The sequence below is a fragment of the Cyprinodon variegatus genome, unplaced genomic scaffold, assembly GCF_000732505.1.
Source record: "Cyprinodon variegatus isolate N-32 unplaced genomic scaffold, C_variegatus-1.0 Scaffold545, whole genome shotgun sequence".
Classification (NCBI taxonomy): Eukaryota; Metazoa; Chordata; class Actinopteri; order Cyprinodontiformes; family Cyprinodontidae; genus Cyprinodon; species Cyprinodon variegatus.
In genome coordinates, this window is record NW_015150998.1 from 5,325 (window position 1) to 31,989 (window position 26,665).

At 36.7% G+C, this 26,665-nt stretch overlaps 1 protein-coding gene across 1 annotated transcript; it reads left to right on the forward strand.

Moving 5' to 3' along the window:
• On the forward strand, positions 1-26,665 carry LOC107095422 (adenylate kinase isoenzyme 1-like; the record flags this gene model as incomplete). Its single annotated transcript, XM_015391513.1, has 6 exons — positions 1-46; positions 2,797-2,841; positions 10,475-10,638; positions 22,551-22,667; positions 22,955-23,143; positions 26,077-26,665. Coding segments are annotated over 6 exons (636 nt in total), but the record flags the coding sequence as incomplete, so codon positions are not given.

The following is a 26,665-nucleotide window of genomic DNA, read 5'->3' on the forward strand; positions in this document are numbered from 1 at the left end:
GCTGATGAGGAGGACAATATTGGGTATGCTGAAGGAGCCACAGAAGGTAAGTTCATTAGATAAGCTCATATCCCAGCTGCTGATTTCACCAGAAACACCCTGTTCCCTGGAGATACTTTAAATGTCATGTAGATTTAGCATTATTGACCAGATCCTTGAATGGACCTCTGTAGCTTATGTGAGTGTGGGTTTGTTTTCACTGCATCAACATTATTGACAGGCTAATATCTAGGGAAAGTTGTGGGTTGATTTACTGTTGAATGTGAGTGAGACATGATGTCCTTTCATCTTCCTAACAAACTGAAAGGACAGAAAGCTCTGAATGTATGCTTTATGGTGGTTAAAGGTTTGCATATACATGATGCACCGAGGCTGTAATCTTGTTTCATTCCTAAATTTAAGTTTAAACTGACTCTGTTAAATCAACTAGTAATTTGATCAAACCTGGCCTGAATTTATTAATAATAATTATTTTTATGAGCATATATTGAAACCATCCACATAATCAAAAATCGGTGTGTTTTTTTTTAAATCCTACAACTACTTATAAAGAGATGGTTTTCTCAATGAAAAGAAAATATTTTATTAAAAAGTTAGAAAAATACTAATGTAAGAAGAATTGACGGATTCTGTTAATTCCCCTTCTTGTTTTCACCTGATTTACATGGATAAAGAAAATAATCTTTTATGAATACAAAAAACTTTTACGGATTTTTTTAAAGAAAGAAACACTGATACCTGCAAATAGTTTCAATGTTAAAGAGATAAATGAGCTATTTAAAGGATTTGAAAAAGATGATTTACTTCTCTTATTGTTCTCTCCATGCTTCTGTTGCAATATTAGATATATGTAGAAACCGGTATAAGTAACATTTAGTCATAATACAGCCAAAAAACTGCCAAAACACTGAAGTTAGTAGGATAGTAGATTTATTAAAAAGAAAAAACAAACAAACAAAAAAAACAGTTTACCAGCTGAGTTCATAGGGTGGTGATTGATAAAGATCTATCCAGTCCAAAGGATTAGGCTACATCAGGACAAATGTTGTCTTCGACAATAACTTGGTGAACTAGAATCCAAACCAGGCAGTTAAAAGTTTTCTGTTGTGAGCCCATTCTGCCTTTGGTTCTCTGCAGTGTTAATTTAGATAGAAGATCTGCTCAGGTTCTGATCGGCATTGTTACTCGGATGGATGCCCATAGACATCAGCACTTCCATATCTCCCAGCTTCTGTGTCAACAGGATGCTTATTTTGCTAATAATTACTGAATAATTTGCAAATTGACTAGATTAAAATGTGTAAATCCTACCTTTTTGTTAAAGGTACCAAAATGTAACAGAAAGATATGTATCCAAAGATTTTTGCTTTCAAAGGCAGTTACTACCTGTGCCAGGAATTAACTTTACAGAACCATTTAGAAAAATAAAACCTTGTAACAAGAAAATTGTGCGATGTTCAACATTAGTTCCTTAAGTTTAACTGTATATCATAATAATATTGTTCCCATTTTTCTGTTTAAAAAAAAGGTGGTAATTTTCATTTAGACTAATTGTGCGGCCCTGTTGGCTAGTTTGGGTAGATTTTACCTAATTTCTCTTGGTGTTACATATTGTAGCTATTACAACAAGATACACTTTAATAACACAATTTGAGTAAATTTACTCAATCAAACTAGGTGCAAAAGGCTACCTTCACTTTTCTGGGGTAAATTTGGCAGTTTTTTTTTTTGTTTTTTGTTTTTTACAGTGTAGCAGCTGAACCCCGCACTTTTAGTTAAATGAATATTAATAACAGAAATAAGAGGGCTGAAAATAAATAGCTCTGTAAAAGCACCATCCATAATGCAAGTCAGTCCAAAGTGCATTAAACGACAAAAGAATGAAAGACATTTTAAATTAAAAGTTTTTCATTATGCACTAGCCACTGAAAATCATTGCATAAAAATAATTGAGTGACAATTTTACATACAAATATAAAGTAGTAAAAGAAAGCCATGTAAATGAGCATTTTTCCAAAGAGACCTGACCTGCCTCAAAGGTTAAAACTTCACTTACACAGATTGTTTATATCAGTCTGGATTAACTTTACTTCATGAGTAATAAGCAGCTACTCCTCTACTCAACATGTTCCTACAAGACAGTCTTATTCTGTCAAATATATATATATATTTCTATGATTTTCTTCTGAATTCATATGGTATTATACTCTGCTGAAGTGCACCCTGCACACCTGTCTATTCCTGTTTAATGCCCACTTAATCTTTGACAGGTTGCGAGGGAGAGGATTGCAATCAGTGTGGGCCCCATATATGCAAAGGGTCAATTTGTAATCTCAGAAAGGCCCCGGCTTTACCATAACCCCATGTCCTTCATTACTGTTAAAGTTTCAGCTGTTGCATATGTGTTGCTTTGAAATGACCTAATATCAAAATAGTTAAAGGGCTTATAATTGAATTCAGTCAAAGTTAATTTCATGTTAGTCCTGTCAGGTTCTGTAAATATTCAGCCACAGAAAATGTGGTTTCTTTGAGCATGTTCTATCTGGTAGAATACCATCTGTAGCTTTCGTGTACTGGGGTTGACATTTTTATCAAAGGTCAATTCTCTGCACTTCTTAATCCCCTAATGTGACCTTCACAATGACTTTGAGGTTGTTACTGAATGGCTTAAGAGTCCAGACTTGATTTTAAGCTTCAGAATGGACATATTTAGAGAGATCATCAGCCTCGATGATACAATTTGTCTTGGTTTGTATTCCATGTTTAAACATGACTGTTTTGTTTTTCTTCCAACAGGTTACTGCAAAGAACAGAAGAAACCAAAGGTTATCTTCATGATGGGTTCGTAATCTAAAACACTTTTATATCCAAAGTATCGCACAGCTTCCCTCTCCCTATGCTCTAGACCAGAGATGTCCGAACAATCCAGATGGTGTTCTCAGCTGCCCCTTTTTGTCTCCAAATCAAAAAATGTTTATCAAAGCCATCCCTTATTTTAGCTCATAAGACCTTTTTTTAATTTGTAACCTCGCTTAATTATTGCTTTTAGATTAGATGGAGTAATTTTCTTCTTTGAGCGGCTTTCTAACTATTGTGGGTACAGGGTTTCTCTCAACAGCTTCAGAGATCTTCATAGGGCCTTGAGGGGTCTATTCACATTTGTGCACAAAAATAAAAATGTATCACCAAAAGACCAGCGTCAAATATTCAGATGACATAATCACTGTTAGGCTCATCTCAGATACAAAGGAAACGGGATACAGTACATGGGGTACATCTCTGCTGTTCAACAAAACACCAAAAAGACAGAAGATTTTAGAAAGCAGACTGGGCCACATGGGAAAACCTTTACGACTTTCAGATATCTGGGCATCCACATGTTTGATCTCTGGCTGGACCTACTGAACGATACAAAGGCCCAAAACATAACTAAATAATTAAACATTAAATGCCATCTCCTCTCTCTACAAAACATATCTGTAACCTGTAGTCTTAGTAAAACTAGGCTAATCCCACTATACTTAGACTGATTTATTTCGTATACACAAGTGTAAAAGTGTTAAAAATAAATTTAGTTAAGAACAGTTTAGTTAAGAACTTTTTTTTTTAAGTGCAGCCTTGAAAAAAGTAAAAAAAATACATAAAAAATATACCCAAAGTATACCCATTGGATCCCACTAATGGGACTGGTTGCCCGCTTGATGGAGCTACAAAACAATCATGGGACACAGATTCACCACCAGCCTCTCCCCCTGCGTCATATAGACTGAAATAATCACATTCTTCCCACAAAAGTAAAAATTACTTAAACTCAGGCACTGAGATCCACTCTGTCAATCCACATCCTGAGCATTTTGAGGGCTGGACATCATCTTGTTTACACCTATTATACACTCCTAATCAAAAGCTTAAGGCCAATTTTAAAAATTGCATATATTTCCACTTTGAACTGTTAACATTTAGATAGTTCAAAGTAGAGCTTCAAAATAAAAAGGAAGGAATGGAAACTCGCCTGATAGAGGTACAATATTTGACTTATGACTTAATATTAATATTGACTTAATATTTGACAGTATGAAAAGGAGTTTACTTTGGAAACTACTTTTTTTTAAATGTCCAATAAAGGCCAGTCCATCTTATATTAGCAGCCACGTCTGTGTTCAACTAGCAGCAGCTTGAGCATGTTAAACTGGATTTAGTAGCTTTAAATGAAGGAGTTAGCCTATTTAAGAGAAGCCTATGTATTTTTAGTTAGATTTTCTGCATCACAGAAAAGTCGTTAAATGAGAGAAATGTTAGCTGGAGTGGCCACCCACTCATTAAGCGGCACAAACATTGTTCAGAGTCACATCCGTGTCTGCTGGGTGACTCTTCCTTTATACCCTGGGTGACATTTTCCTCTAATTATGTGCTGCAGAACAGGAAAAGCTTTTTCGTCTTGCTCTCCATCAGTTTCTGAAATAGTCAGACAAACCACTCTTTATTAAGATCAGAGAGGATTTACCTGTTTACATTCTGTGCAAAGGGACTCAAAACAGCCTACCAGCAGCGATGGACGCTGATCAGATCTCATAACACATATTTTAAGTTTCTCCAGGGCTGAAACTCTAACAAGGTTTAATGTTTATGAAAATGTTTATGGTTTATGTTTTCTGAGTATTTAATATTTTCCATATAGATAAAACAGCCCTGTTTAAACAGGCTGTGATGAAAATATTTGCAGGGCGCCACTGTTTATGCATCACTGACCTAAAAGGTTTAAACTGAGGTCATCTTAGCAAAAATAGATGTTTTACAGTTTGTATAAAAATACATATTTATATAAATTTGTATGCAACAAAAAAATGAATACATTATAAATGTATACTGTTCTATATTAGTACTATAAAAACTGAATCAAAATAGCTCTGAAAGTACAAAATCATATAGGAATTGTAAATTGGGTTGAACATATAAAAATTTGACTTTTTCATTCCAGAAATGGCATCAGAAAGCTATAAGCATAGAGAAATCTAAATAGACAAAATTTGACGGCCATTATGTTCTGAACAAAGGAAACCGTTTTCAGCGTTCTTATGTTACAGAAACAGTGTTAGCTTCAATTTACGGTAATATAGATTTCCACTGAAAACAAATGGGTTGCTAATAGCTCGGTTAAAATCACATTTCAGCCTCACGTGACGACTCCTGAATAAGTGCTTAACGAGACAAAACGACCAACATCACACACCAAAAAATGGTTGTGAAAAGAGATGCATTCAAAATGTCCTAATTAGAAAGGATTTTTTTAGCCAAAGCAGAAAAGAATAAGTGTTCGCCATTAGGGCTGTAGCCCTAAAGACATTTTCTTTCTTTGGCACCTTCTTCTTCTTTTTGACTATTTGAGCTGATGTAACAAGTACATTTTTCTTCTGTGAGAGCAATAAAGTTAATCAATTAATCAGTCAATCAATCAATAGCTCTGAAATAAAATGGTTCATATTCATGATGTGATGTACATGGGCATTTGATCAGGGCAAAATGTCCTTACAATAAGGTAAAATATTTATAGATGTACAGGAACAAAAACTTCAATTATTGCTGCTAGAGATGTGTTTCTGTATCATCCATCCAACTTCTCCTGCTTATTCTGTCAGCGTCGCAGTGCAGCTACCATCTCCGGCAGTCTATGGACGAGAGGCAGGGTACTTTCTGGGCAGATCGCCAGTCTGTCGCAGGGCAACAGAGAGGCGTACATCAATGCAAACACACACACCTAAGGACAATTTAGAGAAACAGATTATCTAGCACTCATGTTTTTGGACTGTGGGGAGGAAGTTGGAGTACCTGGAGAGAACCCACGCATATTTGGGGAGAACATGCAAACACCATACAGAAAGACCCCAGGACGGGAATTTAACCTGGAACAGTGCTACAAACTGCACCCCGGAGCAGCCCTGTTTCTGAATCATGTGGTGTAAATAGTTTTACATACAATATTCTCAGGTTTTAGGTTTTGTGAAAAGATGCATCCATCATGATCCATCTATAACCTGATGAAGTTTAAACGTAATTAAAACCAAATAAAGAACAGGTGGTTTCCTTCTACGCTGTAGATCTATATGTATTGTTTGTCTTAAATAACCTAAAAGGTACCAAACTAATTTTATGATTTTTTGCAGTTTCAGTTAACCTTATATCCAGTTTTTGTTTTGATCATGCAAGATAACCACATTTTAGGTAATCAGTGTTTTTTAACTATAATATTTTACTAAGAAAAACAAAATGTAGAGGTCATAAAGTTACAATAGATACAAATGGATTGTAAAATTAAAATTGGTTCAAAACACCTAAAAGCTCAAGAAGCCAAAGAGTCAAAGATTATTACTGAAAAATTACAATTAATACAAAGCAAGATGGAGTGATGAGTCATTTTTATCAAACCCTCACATTCCTCAATAAACGTTCTCACTTATCCTTGTGTGCGTGTGTGGGTGGGTGTGTGTATTTGCTCCCTAGAGCTTTCACTGCCAATGATCATCTCCACTTATGTGAATACCTGAGGCATCCCAATTAGTGGAGGCAATAAGCCCATCTCTGCTTCAACCCATTTATTATTTAGACTCATTTAGATTTGAATATTACCCACTGAAACATGAAGGAAATTATTATTCAACAGAGCAGATTAAGGTAATAGAATTAGGTGATTTCCTTTATACCTCACGCATTAATGTCGACCTTGCTTTGCTTTCGTAGCATCACTCTTCTTCATTCCTTTCCCTTTGTGCCAACTTGTGTCCTTTTATATCTGGAGAGTTCACACACATTCTTGAATATTTGAGATTCTCAAACCTTGAGAGAAACTAGAAACAGGATGAACCAATGTGCTGACACTCAAATCACCTTGCAAGGTTCAGTTTTTCTGAAAATCTTTAAATCCTACAGAAAACCAATTAATATTATATGACAATGGAGAATTTAGCAGAACAGACTAAACTATAGCAGAATAGATATAATTGCATGTGATTTTCCTGGCTGAAGTGTTTTTTTTTTTGTTATGCTTTGCACTATAGATTTTGTATATGTTTTTTTAGAATATATTGCTGCATTGAACTGTAACCACATAAAAACTATGACAGAGTATTAACACCATTGCAGGTTATGGAAAGTAAAAGCCCCTGAGGAGTAAATTTCTGCAGATAACCCATAAATTTTGATTAATTTATGTTTTATTTTTGTTCTTTTAAAAAAAAAACTTGTATAATCTCAAATATTACAATTGTACATTTTCATGAGAGGATTTACCATAATAAAAAAAGGTATATATTGTTTTCTCATTGGTTTGTTTGGAGGAATAAACATTTTTGAGCGTCATCTAAATTAATTTGTGGATAATCATGAATCAATTTTAATTAGGTTGCAAAAATTAAACAAAGGTAAAAAGGTATTGATAGTATTAGGGATAGAAAATTTGAAAAAAAAAAAGAAAAAAAGAAAAATTTCTTCGCACAACATTAGTATTTGCTACACCGTTTTGTAAAGATGTAGCGTGTCTGCATGTGCACTGACTTCCAAATCACTCAACATTCAACATTTTGGTCAGTGTGCATAATTAAGAAGAAAGATAATATAATGTTAGAATTCTCCTATTTCTCCATAAATTCTCTGATAAAAAGCCTCTCCTTGTTCTTAATGTATAGTTTTGATCAAATCTGAATTACCTGCTTATGACCTTCTGGCTATTAGCAGGTTATATCTTTGCCTTTTTGATGAAAGCACAACAGACAAATCTATAATCTCCCCTCCCCTTGTTTCTAGAGATCTTGTCAGTAACTCCAGGCCAGCTCATATCAGTCTGCTCTCTCTGAGGAAATGGAGATGAGGACTTTTATTTCTGAATGTGAGCTGAGAGCAGGGAGTCAAGGATATCGATAAATGTAAAGCACCAACTTGTATTACTTTGCCCCAGGCTGCGTTTGATAGATCGCTGCTTCACCAAGCTTCTTAGCAGTGCTCTACATTTCACCTGAACCAACACTAAGCATTATAACCCATACTCTACCACCCTTTTCTGACCTTAAACCAATAGTATGATTAATTTGCCAGACAGAAAATGCTTTATTTGTGCATATTCATATGTAAATGACACTTTTTTTCTCCCTGGTTTTATAATTTGTAAAATATTAGTCTCATCTAAATTCAAGCAAAGTGTGATCTACTGTGAGAACGGCGGAGGCCATCTGTGTGTGAAAGCTGCATACAGCCAAATAGTAAAATGTAAATGATTTTACCAGCTTTCAGCTGTACATTAAAACCTTCTGAGATGTGCTCTGAGTGAGCACCAGAAAAAGAGTTTTAGGAAAAATACGTTTACTTAATACATTCAAAAATAGTAGCGGTATGTTAATAGGAATGCTAAAAGGGAATATTGTGAAATTAGAACAGACATGACCAGGATTAGACAAGTTTCACTCATATTGTCGGTTTACTTCCACCACCAAGCTAATTCTGCTCATTCTCAGGTAAATATGATCAGCTTTTTATTCACATTGAACAATGATGGCTCTAAAATGGTGACAGAGTAATTTATCTCTCATAAAACAAGGTGGTTTATCAATCCCTCACCATGCTACAACACTGGACTGGAGGATAGTATGACATAATTGCTTAATGTTACAGCCAGCTATATATTTTTGGACTTTATTAGGTCCATGGCAGTAGATGGGAACACCAGAATAACCTGAAAAGCTCAGAAGCTTATCAATGTTTACTGTACATGGCAACAAAATCGACTGTGTGCTTATACATAAAGCCTGTAATTTGGTGTACAGGAAAGCAGATGTTTGACAAAGCTAGTGACTAAAAGATGAGTGTCATGACACTAGGGTGTTGGTTACAGAGGAAATAAAGAGATAAAAAGCCCCTATATTTATGCATAGCATGGGTGAGGATACAGTTTTGCTGGAAGCTGCTGATGGGGAAGAAAAAAGAATGACTGTTCAAAAAAAAAAACTTTGGGTGTCGCAGAAAACACAATGAAAAGAAGTGAAGTGAATCAGTTTCATCTGTGTTAAGTTCCTAATTAAAACAGGAATTCAGATTAGGCAAAGATCAAAAATACCTTTTGGAAATTATAATCTATAAGCAGGTTTTAAACACACTTTTCACACAGCCTACATTCCTGTGTTGAAATTATATTATTAATTTATTTGTCACATTTAATATTTGACTTTAAAAGTGTTTTTTTTTTATTAGCTGTAAGCAAAAAACCTTTATTAACAAATAAAGCCTTGAACACATTAGTCATTGTGTTAAACTGCATTGATGTCACTTAGTGAATTAAGTTACTGTTGCTAATTATTAGGCTCCACCTGTATTTTTCACCCAATAAATTACCTGCTTAAACTATCTAAATTCCCTAAAATACAGTTTTCTTTCTTTTAACTCTTAATTGATTAATAATGCTTTTCAACCAATTATGTTGAAGAATTATACAAGCAATTAAACTTGGGTGATTTAACAGTTGCCACAAAAATATTTCAATGTTTATTATCCAATTACAGACTGAGAAATAAAATATACAAATGTCGTATTTTATTAGCTAATTTTGTTAAGCAGCAAAACTGTATTTCTCCACCCAGTGAACTCAGAGGAAGGTTTTCTAAATCAGTTTGCTCGTGTTAAGAAGGATGTTTTGAAATCAGTTATGCTGAGGAATATGGAAGCATCACACTCTCCAGGACAAAACCACCCAGAACAAACCTCCAGCCTACTGAGTGAATGTGTGTGTGAATGGGTGAATGACTGAATATAGTGTAAAGCGTCTCCCGACTTGAAAAAAGCACTATATAAGTACAGGCCATTTACCATTTAAAGGTATAGCTAGCCTGTGCTTTACTGCCAGGGTTGTTAGATCTGCCTGTTTCCAGCCCAAAATATCACCTCTATAAAAAACACAACATACATTCCTCTGGACCTTGTTCAAATCACAGATCTTTCAAACACATGCCTACAGCTATCAAGATCTACTGTATAACTAATTGATTTAAAAAAACAAAATATGAATTACTGCAACATTTAATTTCCCTTTGGGGTTAATAACATATTTTTGAATTGAAGATAGAAAGCAGAGCCATGTTATTATCATTAAGTTAGGCTCTGACTTCACTATTAGAGAAGCTAATAACAGTTAGCTTTGAAACATCATCCATCATCATTTTCGGGAGATTATCATCCACCCGACACTGCCCCCCCTAAAATTATTACATTGATCATTCGTATTAAATGTTTTGCTCTAGAAAAAAATACTAGAAAATGTCAATATTGTGTCATCAACACTTTAATACCCACTATAAGGCTGAACACTCTCACCATCCTCTTGTCTGCCTTTTTATGCTCTTCTCTCACCTTTCAATTTCCTCCACTTCATCCTGCCCCTGTTGTTCCTTTTCGTGGCTGCAGAGGATATTGAGTGATTTTCATCTGCCTCTGTCAGGTGGGCCGGGATCTGGTAAGGCTGTGCAGTGCGAACGGATGGAGGAGAGGTTTGGTCTTCGCCGCGTCACCCTGGGCGACCTGTTATGTGGCGAGTTGCAAGGTCACAGTGAGAGAGGACGCCACCTGCGGGACGTTCTGGAGAGAGGAGAGAAATTGCCAGAGGTTAGTTCGGTTCCTAATGATAATTCAAACACATATTGCTCCATAAACTTTATTGCAATTAGTTCCGCTACAAAGAAAAACTTAACTTTGAAAGCATTGGGATTTATTGTGATAGACCAGCATAAAACAGAACAGAACTGAATTACAAACAGTACATTTCATTTTCAAAGAGCAAATTTCACATTTTGTAGTAGATTCCTGCCTGCATTTGTTTGTATCATTTATTTATCAGGTATGTCTCTTTGCAATTACAAATCTCCTACAAGAGAGACCTGAGCAAGACTAATAACATATATATATATATAGATAATATGACATATATACATAAGCAGAACACCACTTTATCAATATTAATCAAAGCCTTTGCAAAATAATATCTTATGTACAAACTGATAAAAGAAACAATTTCTGTCAACTTTAGGTCATTCTGCTGCTGATTCGATCTGAAGAAGCAGAAAACTGAAAATATTTTTTCCCATTCTCAGTACGAACCTTGGGCACAGAAAATAGAATGAAGTTGTCTGAGCACAGATGATAACCCCTTGGAAGTTTTCTAACAATTAGAGATAAGAGATAGAAAGGTCAGGGGCTTTATAAATAAAAATATACCAATGCGGAATCTGCAGGTGGACGGATCAGTCCAACCAACATGGGTGTATAGAAGAAAATAGTGAGCTAGGGCTCCTAGACCAGAGATGAACCGTAATGCTGCATGGTACAAATAATCCAGCCTATGCAAGCAGTATGACATGCATGCATACAGATCATGTCACCACAATCTAAAATGGGCCAAAACCTTGCAGCACCATGACATTTCCTCTCCTCAAATGATAAACAAGGTTTAACTCTAATATTAAAACCCAATTTGCTACAAACTGGCTAACTGTCCTGTTAATGGATTCTTCCACCTGAGCGTTGTACATCTTTGCAGCTCCTCCAGAGTTACTTTGGTCCTGTTGGCTGTTTTTTTTGATTAGCACTTTTATTTTACCAATGGTCAGCTCAGGTAGTCAATCATGTCTTAAAAGTTGTGCAGAACTCATTTTTCTAATTTACTTTATTTAGTATTTAGGTGAAATCTGAAGAAATATTTTTAGACTATTTTATTTAGACAGAGTTAATTAGGATGAACAGTTATGTATGTTGCAGTTGTAGTCAATCTGTAAGACTTTTTCCCTTCAGGGTCAAAATTTAGTTAATAGAGACTAGTAAGTCCTTGTGAACTGGTCAGCTTAGCCCTGTTGGGCTTTTTATGCTCAGTTCTACTGCAGATACTGTGAACCTGAATACAGTTTTTGAATCGTTTGTCCTCTCTGGATTTTATCTTCATTTTGCCCTTTAGGTTCACAGCTTTGTGGGCAAACTGCTAGAACTACTTTAATATGTGTCACTTAAAATTCAATTTAATATAAAAGCAAAGGAACAAAATATTACAATGGGGAAAATGCATGCAGTCTTCTTGCTTAGACTTTATAAGACTGGGACCTGGTTTGGGCCCAAATTAGAAATGTCTGCAATGTTTATTTTAGACATTATGTGCTACTACTATATTTTTAACATGCTGGTATTTTTTTTACCGTGCTTAATTGTTCTGCCAATTACTATAAAGAGGCAAAATAGAGATTTCCCAAAGGCATCTCTGCGTCTCTTTTTTTTCCATGTTCAATTATATTTTGTTTCAAAGCTTTTATAGTTGTTGGTCTTGTTCATTGGTGTCTACTTGTTATTTGCTATATCCATCAATTAATTACTATAATCAGGCACCCACTCACAAGCACGTTTGAGCATATTGGGCAGCAGTAATGACTGTCCTGATCAAACATGGTGACGACTGAGCACAGGGCTGCAGTAAGGATTAAAGGAAAATAAGTCAGAGAGTAGTCTAAACATTTTCAATAGAGTTGATTTTGGGAGAGCATAAGTTTTAGGGAGAAAACAAAGTTTTACTTTAAAATAAAAGGAAGTTTGAGCTGTTTAAATCTCAAAGCCACAAATTCTATCACTTGTTAGCATGGTGGCGGCTGCATCATGCTGTACAGTCATCTCTACTCTTTTATTTGAGGAAATAGGTGAAATAATAGGGAATTGTGCCTGGGTTAATATCAAAATACAAATTCATGCAGCCTCTTTTGTTTATCTGGGGTTGGGTCACGGGGGTAGCGGCTTCAATAGGGAAGCCCAGACATCCCTCTCTTCCCAGCCACTTGGGCCAGTTCACCTGGGCAATGACAGTGACACCTGGGGGGCGGGGTTGGGAGGAATGGCCCACATGAACAGCACTTGAGTGGTGTTCAGTTTTTTACTTCTGTGCTCGTCATGGATTGTCCATAACGAACACCATGTTCAAGCATAAGAGTGTCCATATGTGCTCTTGGCACCTGGACACCCTAGACCGTAGTTCAATGATGAGGGAAGCTGTCAAACTGATGCTTTCCTACCGGCTTTATTGGTCTGTGGGACTCAGGAAGCAGCTGATGTTTAGGGCAGTCTAAGTGGCAGTTGGCTCGGCTGTTCTCTGAGGCAAAAAAACTCAGGCATGGGAAGACCTCAGGGAGGCCATAGAGAAAGACTTCCATATGGCTTCAAAGTGATTTGGTCCACATCTAAGGAGCACGAAGCAGTGCTGTACCATTACTGTTTGTAGTGGAAGGTGTGTGCTGCTGACCTCTACTCGAGACGTTATCTGATGGTGGGTGTAATACTTCGAAGACCTTCTTAATCCCACCAACATGCCTTCCATTGAGGAAGCAGAGCCTGGGGGTTCTGGGTCGGGTTCTCCCATCTTTGGTGCTGAAGTCACTGAGGTGGTTAAAAAGCTCCTTGGTGGCAAGGTCCCGGGGGCGGATGAGATTCACCCTGAGAACCTTAAGGCTCTGGATGTTGTGAGGCTGTGTTTGTTAACGTGACTCTGCAACATTGCACGGTCATCAGGGGCAGTTCCCCTGGATTGGCAGACTGGGGTGGTGGTCCCCCTACACTGGAGGGTGTGTTCAAACTACAGAGGAATCACACCCTTAAGCCTCCCTGGTAAGATCTACTCTGGGGTTCTGGAAAGGAGGGTCCATTGGATAGTCGAATCTCAGATAAAGGAGGAGCAGTGTGGTTTTTAAAAATACAAATATGAATTTTAATCAGTCCAATTTCAGGCTTACAAGGTGACTTTAGGACATAGATGAACAGCAACCCAGAAAGATATGTGGACCATTTAAGCCTAGAAAGTCTATAATGAAAGACATAGGGCCATCTGTTTAGATTTAAATATCAGATTATTTTGGAAGTAATTGTCTGATTAGCCCAAAGTTAGTTTTGATTCATCTTAAATTAATCTATAACAAAAATTACAACAAACATTTTTCCCCAAATAGAATTAAACACACTAAGCTTAATAAAGGCTAATCAGGGATTCAGAAGTTTCCATAAAAAATAAATAAAATTAAAGAAAGCTGAGTTTCTGAATTTCTTTTCATCTCTTACATCAGCAAGATGCAGGTCTGGAGCAGATATAAGCAGTAGAAATTTCTGAACTAAACAGGAAAAATCAAAGCCTAAACATGTTGCAGGATCGCGAAATACAAAATCCACAAAAAGCAGAGAACCGAGTCTACAAACTAAGACATGAAAGATTAATGATGCATTTGGTTTCGGTGTTGGTTTATCTCCTAGCTGCCACGGATCAGATAAGCTTTCCTCCCAAAGATTAATTTATGAAATATTAGAGGGAAGTGAAAATATTACAGACTCAGGACAGCTTAAGCTGTCTCACACAGAGCTCGATCGCCTCTATAGTTCACCAGTCAGGGATGGCATGGATGTCTGAGTGTATTTATGGGGAACATTCACTAACCCACTGCATAAACCAGATATGGTGTCCTCATTGCCACACACTGAGAAGATCCAAACATGTGCATCAAAGCAGAACTGACATCCTCCTGGAACTATATCTTCATGTCTGCAGACACCGAAAAAACTCTTCTTGTTTATGGAAGCAGACAGGCAACACACAGAGCATTAGAAGTGCTCTCAACATTTACTGCTGTAAATCTAACAGCTGCTGCTGTTGTGCACTCCACTCTTGATTAAAAATAGGATGAGCCAATTCTTCATAAAGGTGGCCAAAAATCGTAAATCTTAATGCAGTAATTTGACAAATAGTGAAGCTCTATCAGTGATATTTATTACCATCACTATAGTTTTCTCTGATTTGCAAGGTTTGCAGTATCCAAATTTATCACAGTCTCATAGGTTTACAATAACAACCTGTTTCAGGATCTCCTGTAACTGTCTGCGTTGCAGCTCATGTGTATTAGCCTCAGAACTATTCTGTTTTTTAATAAAACATTTTTCTTTTTGGTAAATGGTATGTACTTATATACTGCCTTTATTCAAGTCAGGAGACTTGACCAAAGCGCTTTACACTACATTCATTCACCCATTCACGCACACACTCACACACTGATGGTGGCAAGCTACATTGTAGCCACAGCTGCCCTGGGGCTCACTGACAGAAGCAGGGCTGCCATACACTGGTGCCACCGGGCCCTCTGACCACCATCAGTAGACAATGCAGGTGAAGTGTCTTGCCCAAGGACACAACGACACTGAAAGTCGGAGTCAGGGTTTGAACCGTCAACCCTTCGATTTCAGGGCAAACTCCTACATCCAACGCCACTGTCGCTCTATATCTCTAAAGGCTCTGAAATAATCCAATACTGTAATGACATAAGATTTGTCATTTCCTCATTTGTCATATTAAACCAACTTTGATATCAGATACCGATTACCTAAGTGAGAAAAAATATATACTTTCCAAATGATGAGTTCATCATATTAGTGTGGCTACTTCTGACAAGACTAAGGCCCAATGTCAATACACCCCTTGCCTTACTTCTTAGCCCTACCCCTAAATTTTGCGCGTTCCATTGAGGCTAGTGGTGTCCCAATTCTTCTTTGCATGTAGGCGTAGTGGAGACAAAAAAGGGTAGGCTGCTTAAATCTAGCCCTTCAAAACGAGAAAAAAAAAGGGTCAGAATGCTTAAATCTAGCCCTTCAAAACGAGAAATAAAAGGGTCAGAGACATTTTCACTGAAAACAGGGAGGAATCCAGGTCTTGCAATCATAAAACAAGCTTAAATTGGAGGCAATCTCACTTCTGCTCATTTTTTTTATTTATTTCAGGAGTCTTAGTTCAGTCGGCTCACGCCAGAGCAGTCTGCACTTGGAGCGCTGATGCTTTTAACCACATGGAGGTCCATCCTTCTAAGCACTTTCCTAGTCAGATGCAAATCAGTGACCAACCGATCACTTTTATTCGTTTAATAAAATAAATTCATCTTCTGAAAGATGAACAGCAAGAAGTGCTTTGTCTATTTTCGGGTAGCAAAGATGTTTTTGCCCTTTTACCTCCTGATTGGATGATAAAACACACATTTGCAGACAGGCACTCTCTTCTGTATTTCATAGGAGTCAATTGAAAAAAGTCATCCCAAATAGCAACAAATATCAAACTGATCAATGCGGCATTGGGACCTCTCTTCATCTCCCACCAACTTTGATAGCAAAATGAAGCCCACATAAAATCAATCCATCACTTTCTGGCAATGTACAAAATAACTGATGGAAAAGAACCACCAGATTCGATCAGGATGAGGAAGTTTGTTGCTTAAAATAACAATTACTCTCCAAGAATGAGAATCCTGACTTCTCAAGCCTGAAGGGCTGCAATTTTTCACCACAGGAGACTGATTGGATGTTGATTGACGCCATTGGTGAGGTTTATTGTGTAACACACTGTGCTGTGCCTTGAAAAAGCTCTGCAATGGACAATAATTAAGCCCTGCCGACAATAAACATGTTTGAATTTATATTTTTCTACCAAACCATGAAGTATAAATGTCAATATAAGTGCATATTGATTTTTTGGTTTTTGCACTCACTCTTTTTCTTATTTTAAGTATTCAAGACACAAGATCTGGACCTCATCTGAACATCAGCTCAGATCCATTTGTTTGGGGGGTTTCATATATAAAAGTGCACTAGCTGTTTTTTTTTTTTTTCCATCCAGACCTCCAGTGTCCTTTTTATCCTCCGACTTAGAAAACTATTGATTCGTGCCCTTGTGATGTTCCCTACCTCCCTCTGAGGGATTTGTTTAGGATTTCGTGGCCTGAAGATGACAATTTCTCTCACAGTGAGAGCTAACTTGGTCTGATCACGGCAACAGCATTCAAGTGAAAATTGCCTCTCCTGGTATTATTTCAACTGGAAGCTGTTATTAGAAGTAAGCACCTGTTACATGTACAGTAGGTATAGAAATCACTTGGAACTCTTTCAAAGTTTCAAATGACATGGTGAACAGAAAGAACAGAAATAGAGGATCTTTTATTAGATGACCTGCAGGTTGCACACACTGACTACTGGCACTGGTTTTATAGCCCAGCCTGGTAGCCTTCTTTGTCAAGGATCACTTATTCTCCACATTCCTGCTGCTCCATCGAGTCCTCAGACTCAGGGTAACGCAGCATGTAAAGTCTTTGGATGTTGGTTCCATGTTCATCTTTTCTCTTCACTGCAAAAACGATCTAAAAACAAGTACATTTTCTTAAAATAACTGTATTTGAGTAGGTATATAAGATGATTTGCCAATGGTATTAATATTTTTACCATTAATATAAGACAGATAGATAACATGCACTTGAAATATGAGACCACAGTTGTTTTTTCACATTTTAATTGTAAATTGTCTTATTCCATTGGCTAAGTGTCTCACTTACCTACAAATTCAAGAAGAGAAAGACATATTCTAAGAAAAATGTAGGTTTACATTTTTTGTAGTGTATATACTTTATGCTCAGCTAAAGCGAATGAGGATGGTGCACCTCAGAGCAATAAGAACACCAATATTTGATCATATTTACCAGTAAATGCAGTGCAAAAAAGTTTGTGCGTGATTACGCCTCAATATTGAATACTTTATGGCTAAATTAAAACGGCTGCAATGTGAGGTTTTAGTTCATGTAAAAAACAATTATCAAAAAAACTTCCATCAGGTTATCTGCAGGTTCATCTGAAGTCTGAATTTGATAGAACACTAAAACCAGTCATACACATTGAATTAATAAAGATATAGTATCAATTCTGTTCATTTTATTTCAGTTGCTGAAAGATAAAACCTTCCTGACGATCCTGCGAGCGAACTTTTTTGAATTTTCAAGAAGAATAAAGTTCAGTGTTCAGTTTTATCGTTTAACCACTGCTGCTTGCTTACACTAAATATCAGTAAAATCTCAGAATATTCATTGTTGTTAATGTGACCGAGTGGCCCTGTGAGTCAAACACTGTTGATTTAGAAACCTGACAGAATATTTAAAGGAAACTTTTTGGGTTTAAAGTTGCACTGCAAATTGAAATCTAAATGGCCAATGGAACAAAATAATTTACATTTAAAATTAGAATAAACAATTACATTGTCTTATATCAAGAGTATATCATCTAATTATCCTACTTTAACAGTAAAAATACTTAATTCTATTGGCAAGTCATCTTATTTACCTAGTCAAATTATGGGTAAATACACTTAATTTAATAATGTTTACTTATTTTTAGACAACTTTGCAGTGAAGACAGTTAATTTAGATGAACTGCCAAATTAGAGGTGTTGTGAAGTCCTGCTTTTATCATTAAAGTCAGTAAGCAAAAGTTAAATCTTCTGTCCTGGCAGCTATCTGAAACGGCGATCCATGCTTTGATTTTGCCTCGCCTAGATTGCTATAATTGACTTCACGTTGGAGTGAGTCAGTCTTCACTCTCATCTTCAGTTGGTTTAAAATGCTGCTGCACATCTTTGAACTGCTGTTCCAGAAACTAAGCAAATAATCACCTTTCTGGCCTCACTCCTATGTCTGTCTGTGTATTTCAGAATTCATTTTAAATTTCTTATTTTTGTTTTAAATGTTTAAATAATCTCACCCTACTGTATTTCTCTAAGCTGTACTATGTCCCTACTCATTCTCTCTGCCCCTCAGGTGGGCTGAACAGCAGCTCCTGCAGGTACCAAGATCTAGGAGGAAGCTCAGAGAGGGCAGAGCCTCCCTATTGCTTGTTTAGGCTTTTCTGGTTTTATTGTGTTTGATCTTACACTGAACCTATGTAATATTTATGTTTATACATTGCAGTTTTGTGTAGCAGTTTATCCCTCCTGTAATTGCTTTAAAATCCTGCATATAAACTAAGTTAGGTATAGTATGACAGGGATTCCTAAAGTAACATGCCCCCAGAGGGTGGAGCAGACTCCTAGGGTGGTGAGGAGGTCCATTTTTTTAATCATTGGGCCTCATGCAACAGTTTCGTTATCTTGTTGTACATTTCTCTTACTTTTTCTCCTACTGTGGGCTTTTACAAACACACAGCATCAGATTCAACAAACATTCTTCAGTAAAATATTGTAAATGATCCTCAGAAACCTGATGCAGTCCACCTGCGTAAGTGAGCGCTCGTTCCAGAGGAATGTAAACCTGCATCATTACTGCCCCGACATAAGGCTATGACTTCCAGCACTTAAAGGTGTTCAGTCACAGAGATGACTTTGAAGACGAGAAAGAAAAATTTTAAAGGTTCGGAGATTGAGATTCTACTGACTGAGAGCTTGGCAGCAGAATTAAAGCACCAGTAAAAGCCGAGCAGTGGAGAGAGCTGTAAATGATGTGGTTGCACTTACAAAAGTTAGATAAAAAAAAAAAAATGAATAAAAAAATAAATAATTTAATCCTAAAACTGTAGATGAAAAATATTGATGGAGGCAAGAGATGCAACATATAATGTAAATGTTTAATAGGAGTTCTCCATCACACAGCAAGACAACATTCTGCTTGATCTCCTTTTAATACACACAAACACCTGTACTGCACATCTCTAGAACACATCTGTCATCCCTTCATCATGCTCTCCATCTCTCTCATGCATAAAAATAAAATGCTGACTGGGAAACTCTAATCTGATCATTTCAGACAGACTCAATCATTCCACATCTTATGTAATTACGAAGCCAAGGCAGCGCCATGGAGTGAAATGAATACAAGTCTTACCATTAGAGGAGTTTCCAGCAGCAACACATTGCTGAACTTTCTATCCATTTTCTGTTCCAAATGTTATTTTAATAGTAGCTTGATCTCAAATAGAGCTCACTGACTGTTCTTTCTTTTGACAAAATTACAACAAATTAAACTAGAGTCCCCTGCATACCGACATGCCAGCTGCAGGTGTAATAACCCATAGGTCTGTCATCACTGAATAAAAAGGTAATTTATTATTGCAGGGTTGCACAATATATAATAATGTAGTCTAATAAAATTGACAATTGTTTCTAAGTGACAACAAATATCATTTAGAGAAAAACTAGGTTGGGATAAGAGCTAACTGATTGCGCAACACTCCTACATCAAGTCTGGAGCACTCATATAATTTGTTTGTTCCTGAGAGAAGATTATAAATAGGAGAAAAATGGTGATTATGACATTTTCTCCTAAATCACGCATATGAACAGTTTAAGAACTAATTTGTTTATACCAATGGTTTTTGCATGAGACCCAATGTGTTGTGACCCCTGAGGCCTATGGAGAGCCAAAAGGGACAAAATGAAATAAATATCCCACTAAATACATAATTGTACTATTTATTTTGTTATCTATACATTTAAGAACATATTTTAAAAATGAAAAACTAAAATAATATTATATTAAGTAAACCATAAAATAATGAAATGTGTAAATATTTTATAAAAACTGAAGTAATGTCACAGTACATACAGTTATTTCACTATGTTTATAATATAAATTAATACAATGAAATGATATATAACAAAGGAGCCGTTTGTCTTTCCCAGCATCTCTCTCTGTCAATTTTAAGACCAAACATTAATCACGCCTGTGGACAGCATAAACAGTTGCTGCCCTGAACTGTTTTACAGGTCATAGAAAAACCTCCCACGCCCAGATTAATTTGATTTATCAACTTGGAGGAAAATGCTGAACGCTTTAAAGCTTAAGCTTCTTACGGCACATTAAAGCCATGTCCCGTGTGTTTTCCAACATGAGAACTGCACTATGCTTTCTTTTATACACACATACAGATTGAGACATTAGAGAGGAGGAAAAGCTGAAATCTAAAAGACAGATTAATAATCCCACAGTGGGATTACCAAAGGGCACCTCTCAAGGTTTTATGGCTGAATAGATCACAGAAATCTCCCTCTGCCAAAGTTTAGGGGTTTTATTTTGTGGTAAGATAAAATCATCATGTCTGGCTCTCCTGGGAGTTAGAAAAAGAAAAATCACTACTTGTACCAGGAGAGTTGACTTATTCTATGAAGCTCATGATTTGAAGCATTTTGACTGGGGACCTGGAGACTAATGCTTACTCTGCCGATCAGGGTCAACTGCTGAAATGGTGAGTTTGTCACATAAATCTCAGCCACCAGTTGAACTGAAGGCTGAAAAGAAGCTCAGACATCTTAATCAAACCAAACATTTATATGTGTATATTATAATTACTTTCTGACAGAAAAACACAGTTGAGCCACATCCAAAAGCATCAAATTCAATGATGCTAATGTGGTAATAATATATCTAAAAGCTTTGATATTACCAAGCTGATACGAAAACTCTGCTTCTACTCATATGTGTTTAGAGTTTATGTCAGAAATGGTTTTGGAGAAAAGTCCGGTGAAGGAGCTTATATAGCACATTGGTTTATAACAAATGGGTCTGTAATTCTCATACCCAATGTTGTTGAATCTTATTTTCAACTACAGTAATATTACTTTAAGCCTTTTCTGACATGTTGCACTAAAAAAAAAAAGTGATAAAAATACGTCTGATTAGTGCTGATATATCAGATCAATATTGGTATTGGTTAACGATCAAAGCTACAATATTGGTATCGTATCAGAAACATACAAGTTTTATTGGAACATCCCTACTTTTTGCTAATTACAGCATATATTAGGCTTTTATCAACTGATTTTTTCCAGATAGCTTTTCAAAGTATTTTGTGCCATTCTCTTGTAATGGAGCAAGATAAAGTTCTATATTTTGGATAGATCTAGAATATATATCTTATATATAACATGTACAGGATATATATATATATATATATATATATATATATATATATATATATATACTGAACTGTGAGTGATCTAGAAATATGGATCATGACAGAAACAACTGTACCCCAGATAACAACAAGGAAAGGAACTTACTGTGTCAGAAGGCTGAAATTGGGAATAAAGGAATAAAGTGAGGAGTCCTACGTTGTTGGGCAGTGGTTTTCAAACTTTCTTACATAGTGTGACAAAATATCAATGAAGTCATTGTAAGAGGAAAAATAGTTCTTAAATAATCAAAGCCAATGCTAAATACTAAATAAGTATTAAATTAATTTATGATAATATATGTTATTATGAAATAAATGATATGACAAAAAGAACTGCAAATGATAGGTCCCTTGGACCAGTTTTATTTTTTAATTTCTACATTTTGATGTTAAAAATGAGATTTCTGCACTTTCAGCTTCAGGTGTATTGAGATATGATCACTGTTTTCATATTCTATATCTGAGATTTCCAGACCAGCTTGTGGCTCTTAGGTTCACTTAATATATCAAACGATGATTAATTATGTTTTTTGCTCCATTCTTTACTTAGAATTACCTCCAATTTACTAGGAAAGTGAAACGAAAATCTTATATTCAGGACAATTTTTTGCTGTTAAATTGTATTGATTGCATATGTTTGTTCAAAATATATGCAGCATTCGGTTAAAATACATGTATTCCATCAAACAAACTACAAACATATAGATGTAAAGGTGTAATGAACTCATCTTATGATGAAACATTTTTTCATGTTTTATGTCCAGGAGACACTGATGGAGCTGCTGTTTGACGCAGTGGTGTCGTCCATGCGACAGGGAAAGGGTCTGGTTGTCAGTGGCTTCCCCAGAGACCTGAGGCAGGCGGAGGAGTACGAGGCCAAGGCAAGGCGGTGCACACACTGACATGTGGTCAGAAACATCAATAAAAGATAGGAAAGTCAGACGCAAGTTATATATTGGACCAAAAAGAAGGAAAGCGAATGATTCAGCCTTACAGCACAGTCAGACCCAAAGCTGTGAATACAAGATATTCTAATATTTTTATAAGAATAAGAAACCTGATAGAAATAAGATGTTCACAACGAGGTATTGTTATATGAAACAAGCTGAGCATTCGCTGTACAGATCCACTGAGATGTTTTCAGCTTTGTGCTCTGCTGTGGGATCAGATGGGGGAACCGAGTGCCGTGGTCCTGCTGAGCTGTTCTCCAGAGACCATGTCCAGCAGGATGCAGAACCGCAGGAGATCCTCCTCCTCCTCCGACAGGGAGAACGCCCTGCAGAAGAGGGCCCAGAACTTCTGCAGCGATGTCCAGGCCGTCATAGCTTACTATGAACGCAAAACCCTGCTCCAAACGGTAAGCCAGGTTGAGGGTTCAATTCCTTGTTTCTCCACTTAAAATCCAATATGTGCTATTTAAAACTGTTTTGTTCCAACACGATGGCTTATTTCTGCATCAGCTGATCCATTCCAATAATGGCCAATACTGGTATTTTATTCCGCTTATCAAACATTCATTAATATTTCAGTAAACTGTTTTAAGGGTTTTGATTAAATAAAATAAATACATTTGGCTGTTTATTACATTTATTCCAAGATACTGACAGCCTATCGTTTGGGGTTAAAAAAAAAAATAACACACCCAGAGTTACAAACCTAATTAAATTTTAGATTTTATTCAGATCAAGATTGCAAGGTAGATGGGTGTATCTGAAGAGTTCCTTATGTTTACAGATTGGTGTTTTGTTTCCGTTTGTGAGAGCAAAAAGAGGCAGCTATCCAACCAATACAGCAGCAAACCCAATTTAGGCTATCAATTTTTTTAGTTAGAAAGTTATTCCTTAAAGCTAACATACCACACTCCATTCCTTTTAGTCGCAGTGCCCTGAAACTGTTAGTGGATTCCTTGGCCCAGCACATCTGCTAATCATCTAATAATATCATTCAGTCGTGTTGAGGCAGATGAACACAGAAAAGCTGGAGAACACCAGCCCTGAGGGACTTAAGTTTGACATAAATGTTTAATGGAAATCTTTAACGAATTTTACATTTTCTCAGATCTATCTTGACAGGGCATAAATACCATTGACTTAAAGTAGAAGGTTTATATGGATATCTTTTGTGAAGCTAAAACTTTAAACCATTAATTTTATGAAAGGAAATCTGTTTGTGGATGAAGAATAAAGGGGGATATTCTACTTTATTAGAAATGCTACTGAGGTCAGTTTTTTGCACAGACAGAAGAGTCGCCACCGACTGTTTTTTGTAATTATTTTGTTATTTAGATAGACAGATTTCCATCACATTCATTAATTACTCTCTATTAACTCTCTACCACCCCAACTTCGAAATACGGACTCAATTCTCCGTTTTAAAATGCAACTCAAAACCCATCTGTTCAAGATTGCTTATTCTCTTTAAAAATATCAATTTCACTGTCACAGCCTCTGTATTTTTTAAATGTTTGTAAATGTCTTTATAATTAGTATTTTTATTTTTTCTGACACTTTTTATGTTTTTGTACGGTGACCTTGAGTGTCCAGAAAGGCGCCTTTTTAAATAAAATGTATTATTATTATTATTATTATTATAATTAAAGTTTTACTCATTTAAGGTCCAAGCAATTTGGTTCATACTGCTTTTCTTGTATTTTCTTTTACAGACTATTGCTAATTTTAGTTTTGAACGGTAACAAAAATGAACAGAATTGAACAATAATTGGGATTGCACCACCTGGAGCAATAAAAACCACAACAACATAAAAGAGCAGGACACATAATTCACAAGAACAATCAAATGAAGTCGGATCTAATTGTTTTATATACTCTGTCCATTTGGTCCAGATCTTATCAAATTTGCCCTTTTCAACTTGGAGGGGAAAAAAATCTTTTCCATGGCATAAATCTGGTGAAAAATTTCAATCAGTTCATCGATTGTGGGTGGATCTGGTTTTAGCCATTTCCTTGTGATGGCTGCCAGTAGTAAAGACCAGCAGTTTTATTCCATCCATTTTCTAACACGCTTAATCCCAAGTGGGGTTGCGAGTGGTGCTGGTGCCTATCTCCAGCAGTCAATGGGCGAGAGGCGGGGTACACCCTGGACAGGTTGCCAGTCCATCACAGGGCAACACAGAGACAAACAGGACATACAACCATTCACGCACACACACACCTAAAGAGAATTTAGAGAACACTGCAAAAACGATCTAGAAATAAGTAAAAATTTCTTAAATTAAGTGTATTTATCCTTAATTTGAGCAGGTTAATGAGATAGGTTGCAAATGGAATGAGTATTTTTACTCTTAAAATAAGATAATTAGATAATATGCACTTGAAATAAGACAATGCAATTGTGTTTTCTTATTTTAAGTGTAAATGGTCTTGTTCCATTGGCAAAATGTCTCTTTTACCTCATCAATTCAAGAACAAATGCACCTATTTTAAGAAAAAAAATGACTTATCTAGATTTAGATTTTTTGCAGTGAAGCCAATTAACCTAACAGTCATGTTTTTGAACTGTTGGAGGAAGCCGGAGTACCCGGAGAAAACACACGCATGACCCTTGGCCAGGAACTGAACCCAGAACCTTCTTGCTGCAAGGCAGCAGTGCTACTCACTGCGCCACTGAGCAGCCTGCAGTTTTACTCCTTATTCTAAATATAAGTTGCCCAAGTACAACGTTTCACATTTGAATGGAATTTTTACATTGAATATATTTTCAGTGTTTGTGGAACTCTTCCCAATATGGTTTTATTACCTGGCAGTCACCACCTACTGGTTATAGTGGGACTTACACTGTGTTGCCTTCCTGTTCTCCTTCACCAAAGCTTTATTTCTAATGGCATTCATTTCTAGCTTTCGACTTTCTTCATATATATATATATATATATATATATATATATATATATATATATATCCAACATATAAGCCGTTCTCTATCATCTCCACACCACAGTTGGATAATTGGGGATATTATTGCTACTTTAAAAGTCAGCGCTGACCTTAAAGGCAATGCCTGACTCACTGCCGGCTTCACAAACCTCCCTGATGTTCCCAGTAACATGAGGGCAAATCAGAAATCCCAGACCTTCTGTTTGCAGATGAGCCGCTGCTCTATAAATGAGCTGAATGTTTCAAATGCCACATCGGAAAGGTGTATGCATGCGTGTGTGCAAGTATTTAAATGCCACGACTGGTATTGAGGCCACCAGTTCTAAGCGCTGCAGCTATAATCGTTGTCCTGAGCCCTCTGTAGAGACACTGATAGGCTTCTGTTTGTCTCTGTCTGCAGATCGACGCCGAGCGTTCGCCACATGAGGTGTTTGCCCAGATCTGCCGAGCCTTAGAGTCATCTGCCACCTACTAATTCTCATCATTTCCACCCTGATGCTCACCAGCCCCACCGTTGAAGAAGCCCCACCCCTTTCCATTACCTCCACAACTCCCTCACACCTGCACCAGCTTATTGAACTTATGTGGTATGCATGCCTCACCTGCAGTCAGTTAAACCCTATCCACTTCATTTTGCTTGGCCCCACCCCAGATCTTACATTAACCTCAGTTTATGCTGCCAACTGAACGAGGCTCAACTGTACAGATAAAACAGCTTTCCCTGCTGCCACTGAGAGCACGCCGGACGTTTCCACCAAAGGCAAAGCAAGACAGACGAAACGTCAGCGTGTTTCCATCCCCGTGCTCAGCACTTTGCTTTGTATCGTAACAAGCATGCAGCTCTAACAGTTTAAAGCTTAAAACTGCCTTTCTAGCATTAAATAAAAAGCAGCGGCGCTTTAAGAGTATTAGGATTACCGCATTTGTATGTTTTAAAAGCTCATTGTACTGATTTTTGTTTGAGTGGTATCTGACATTCCAATAAAGCC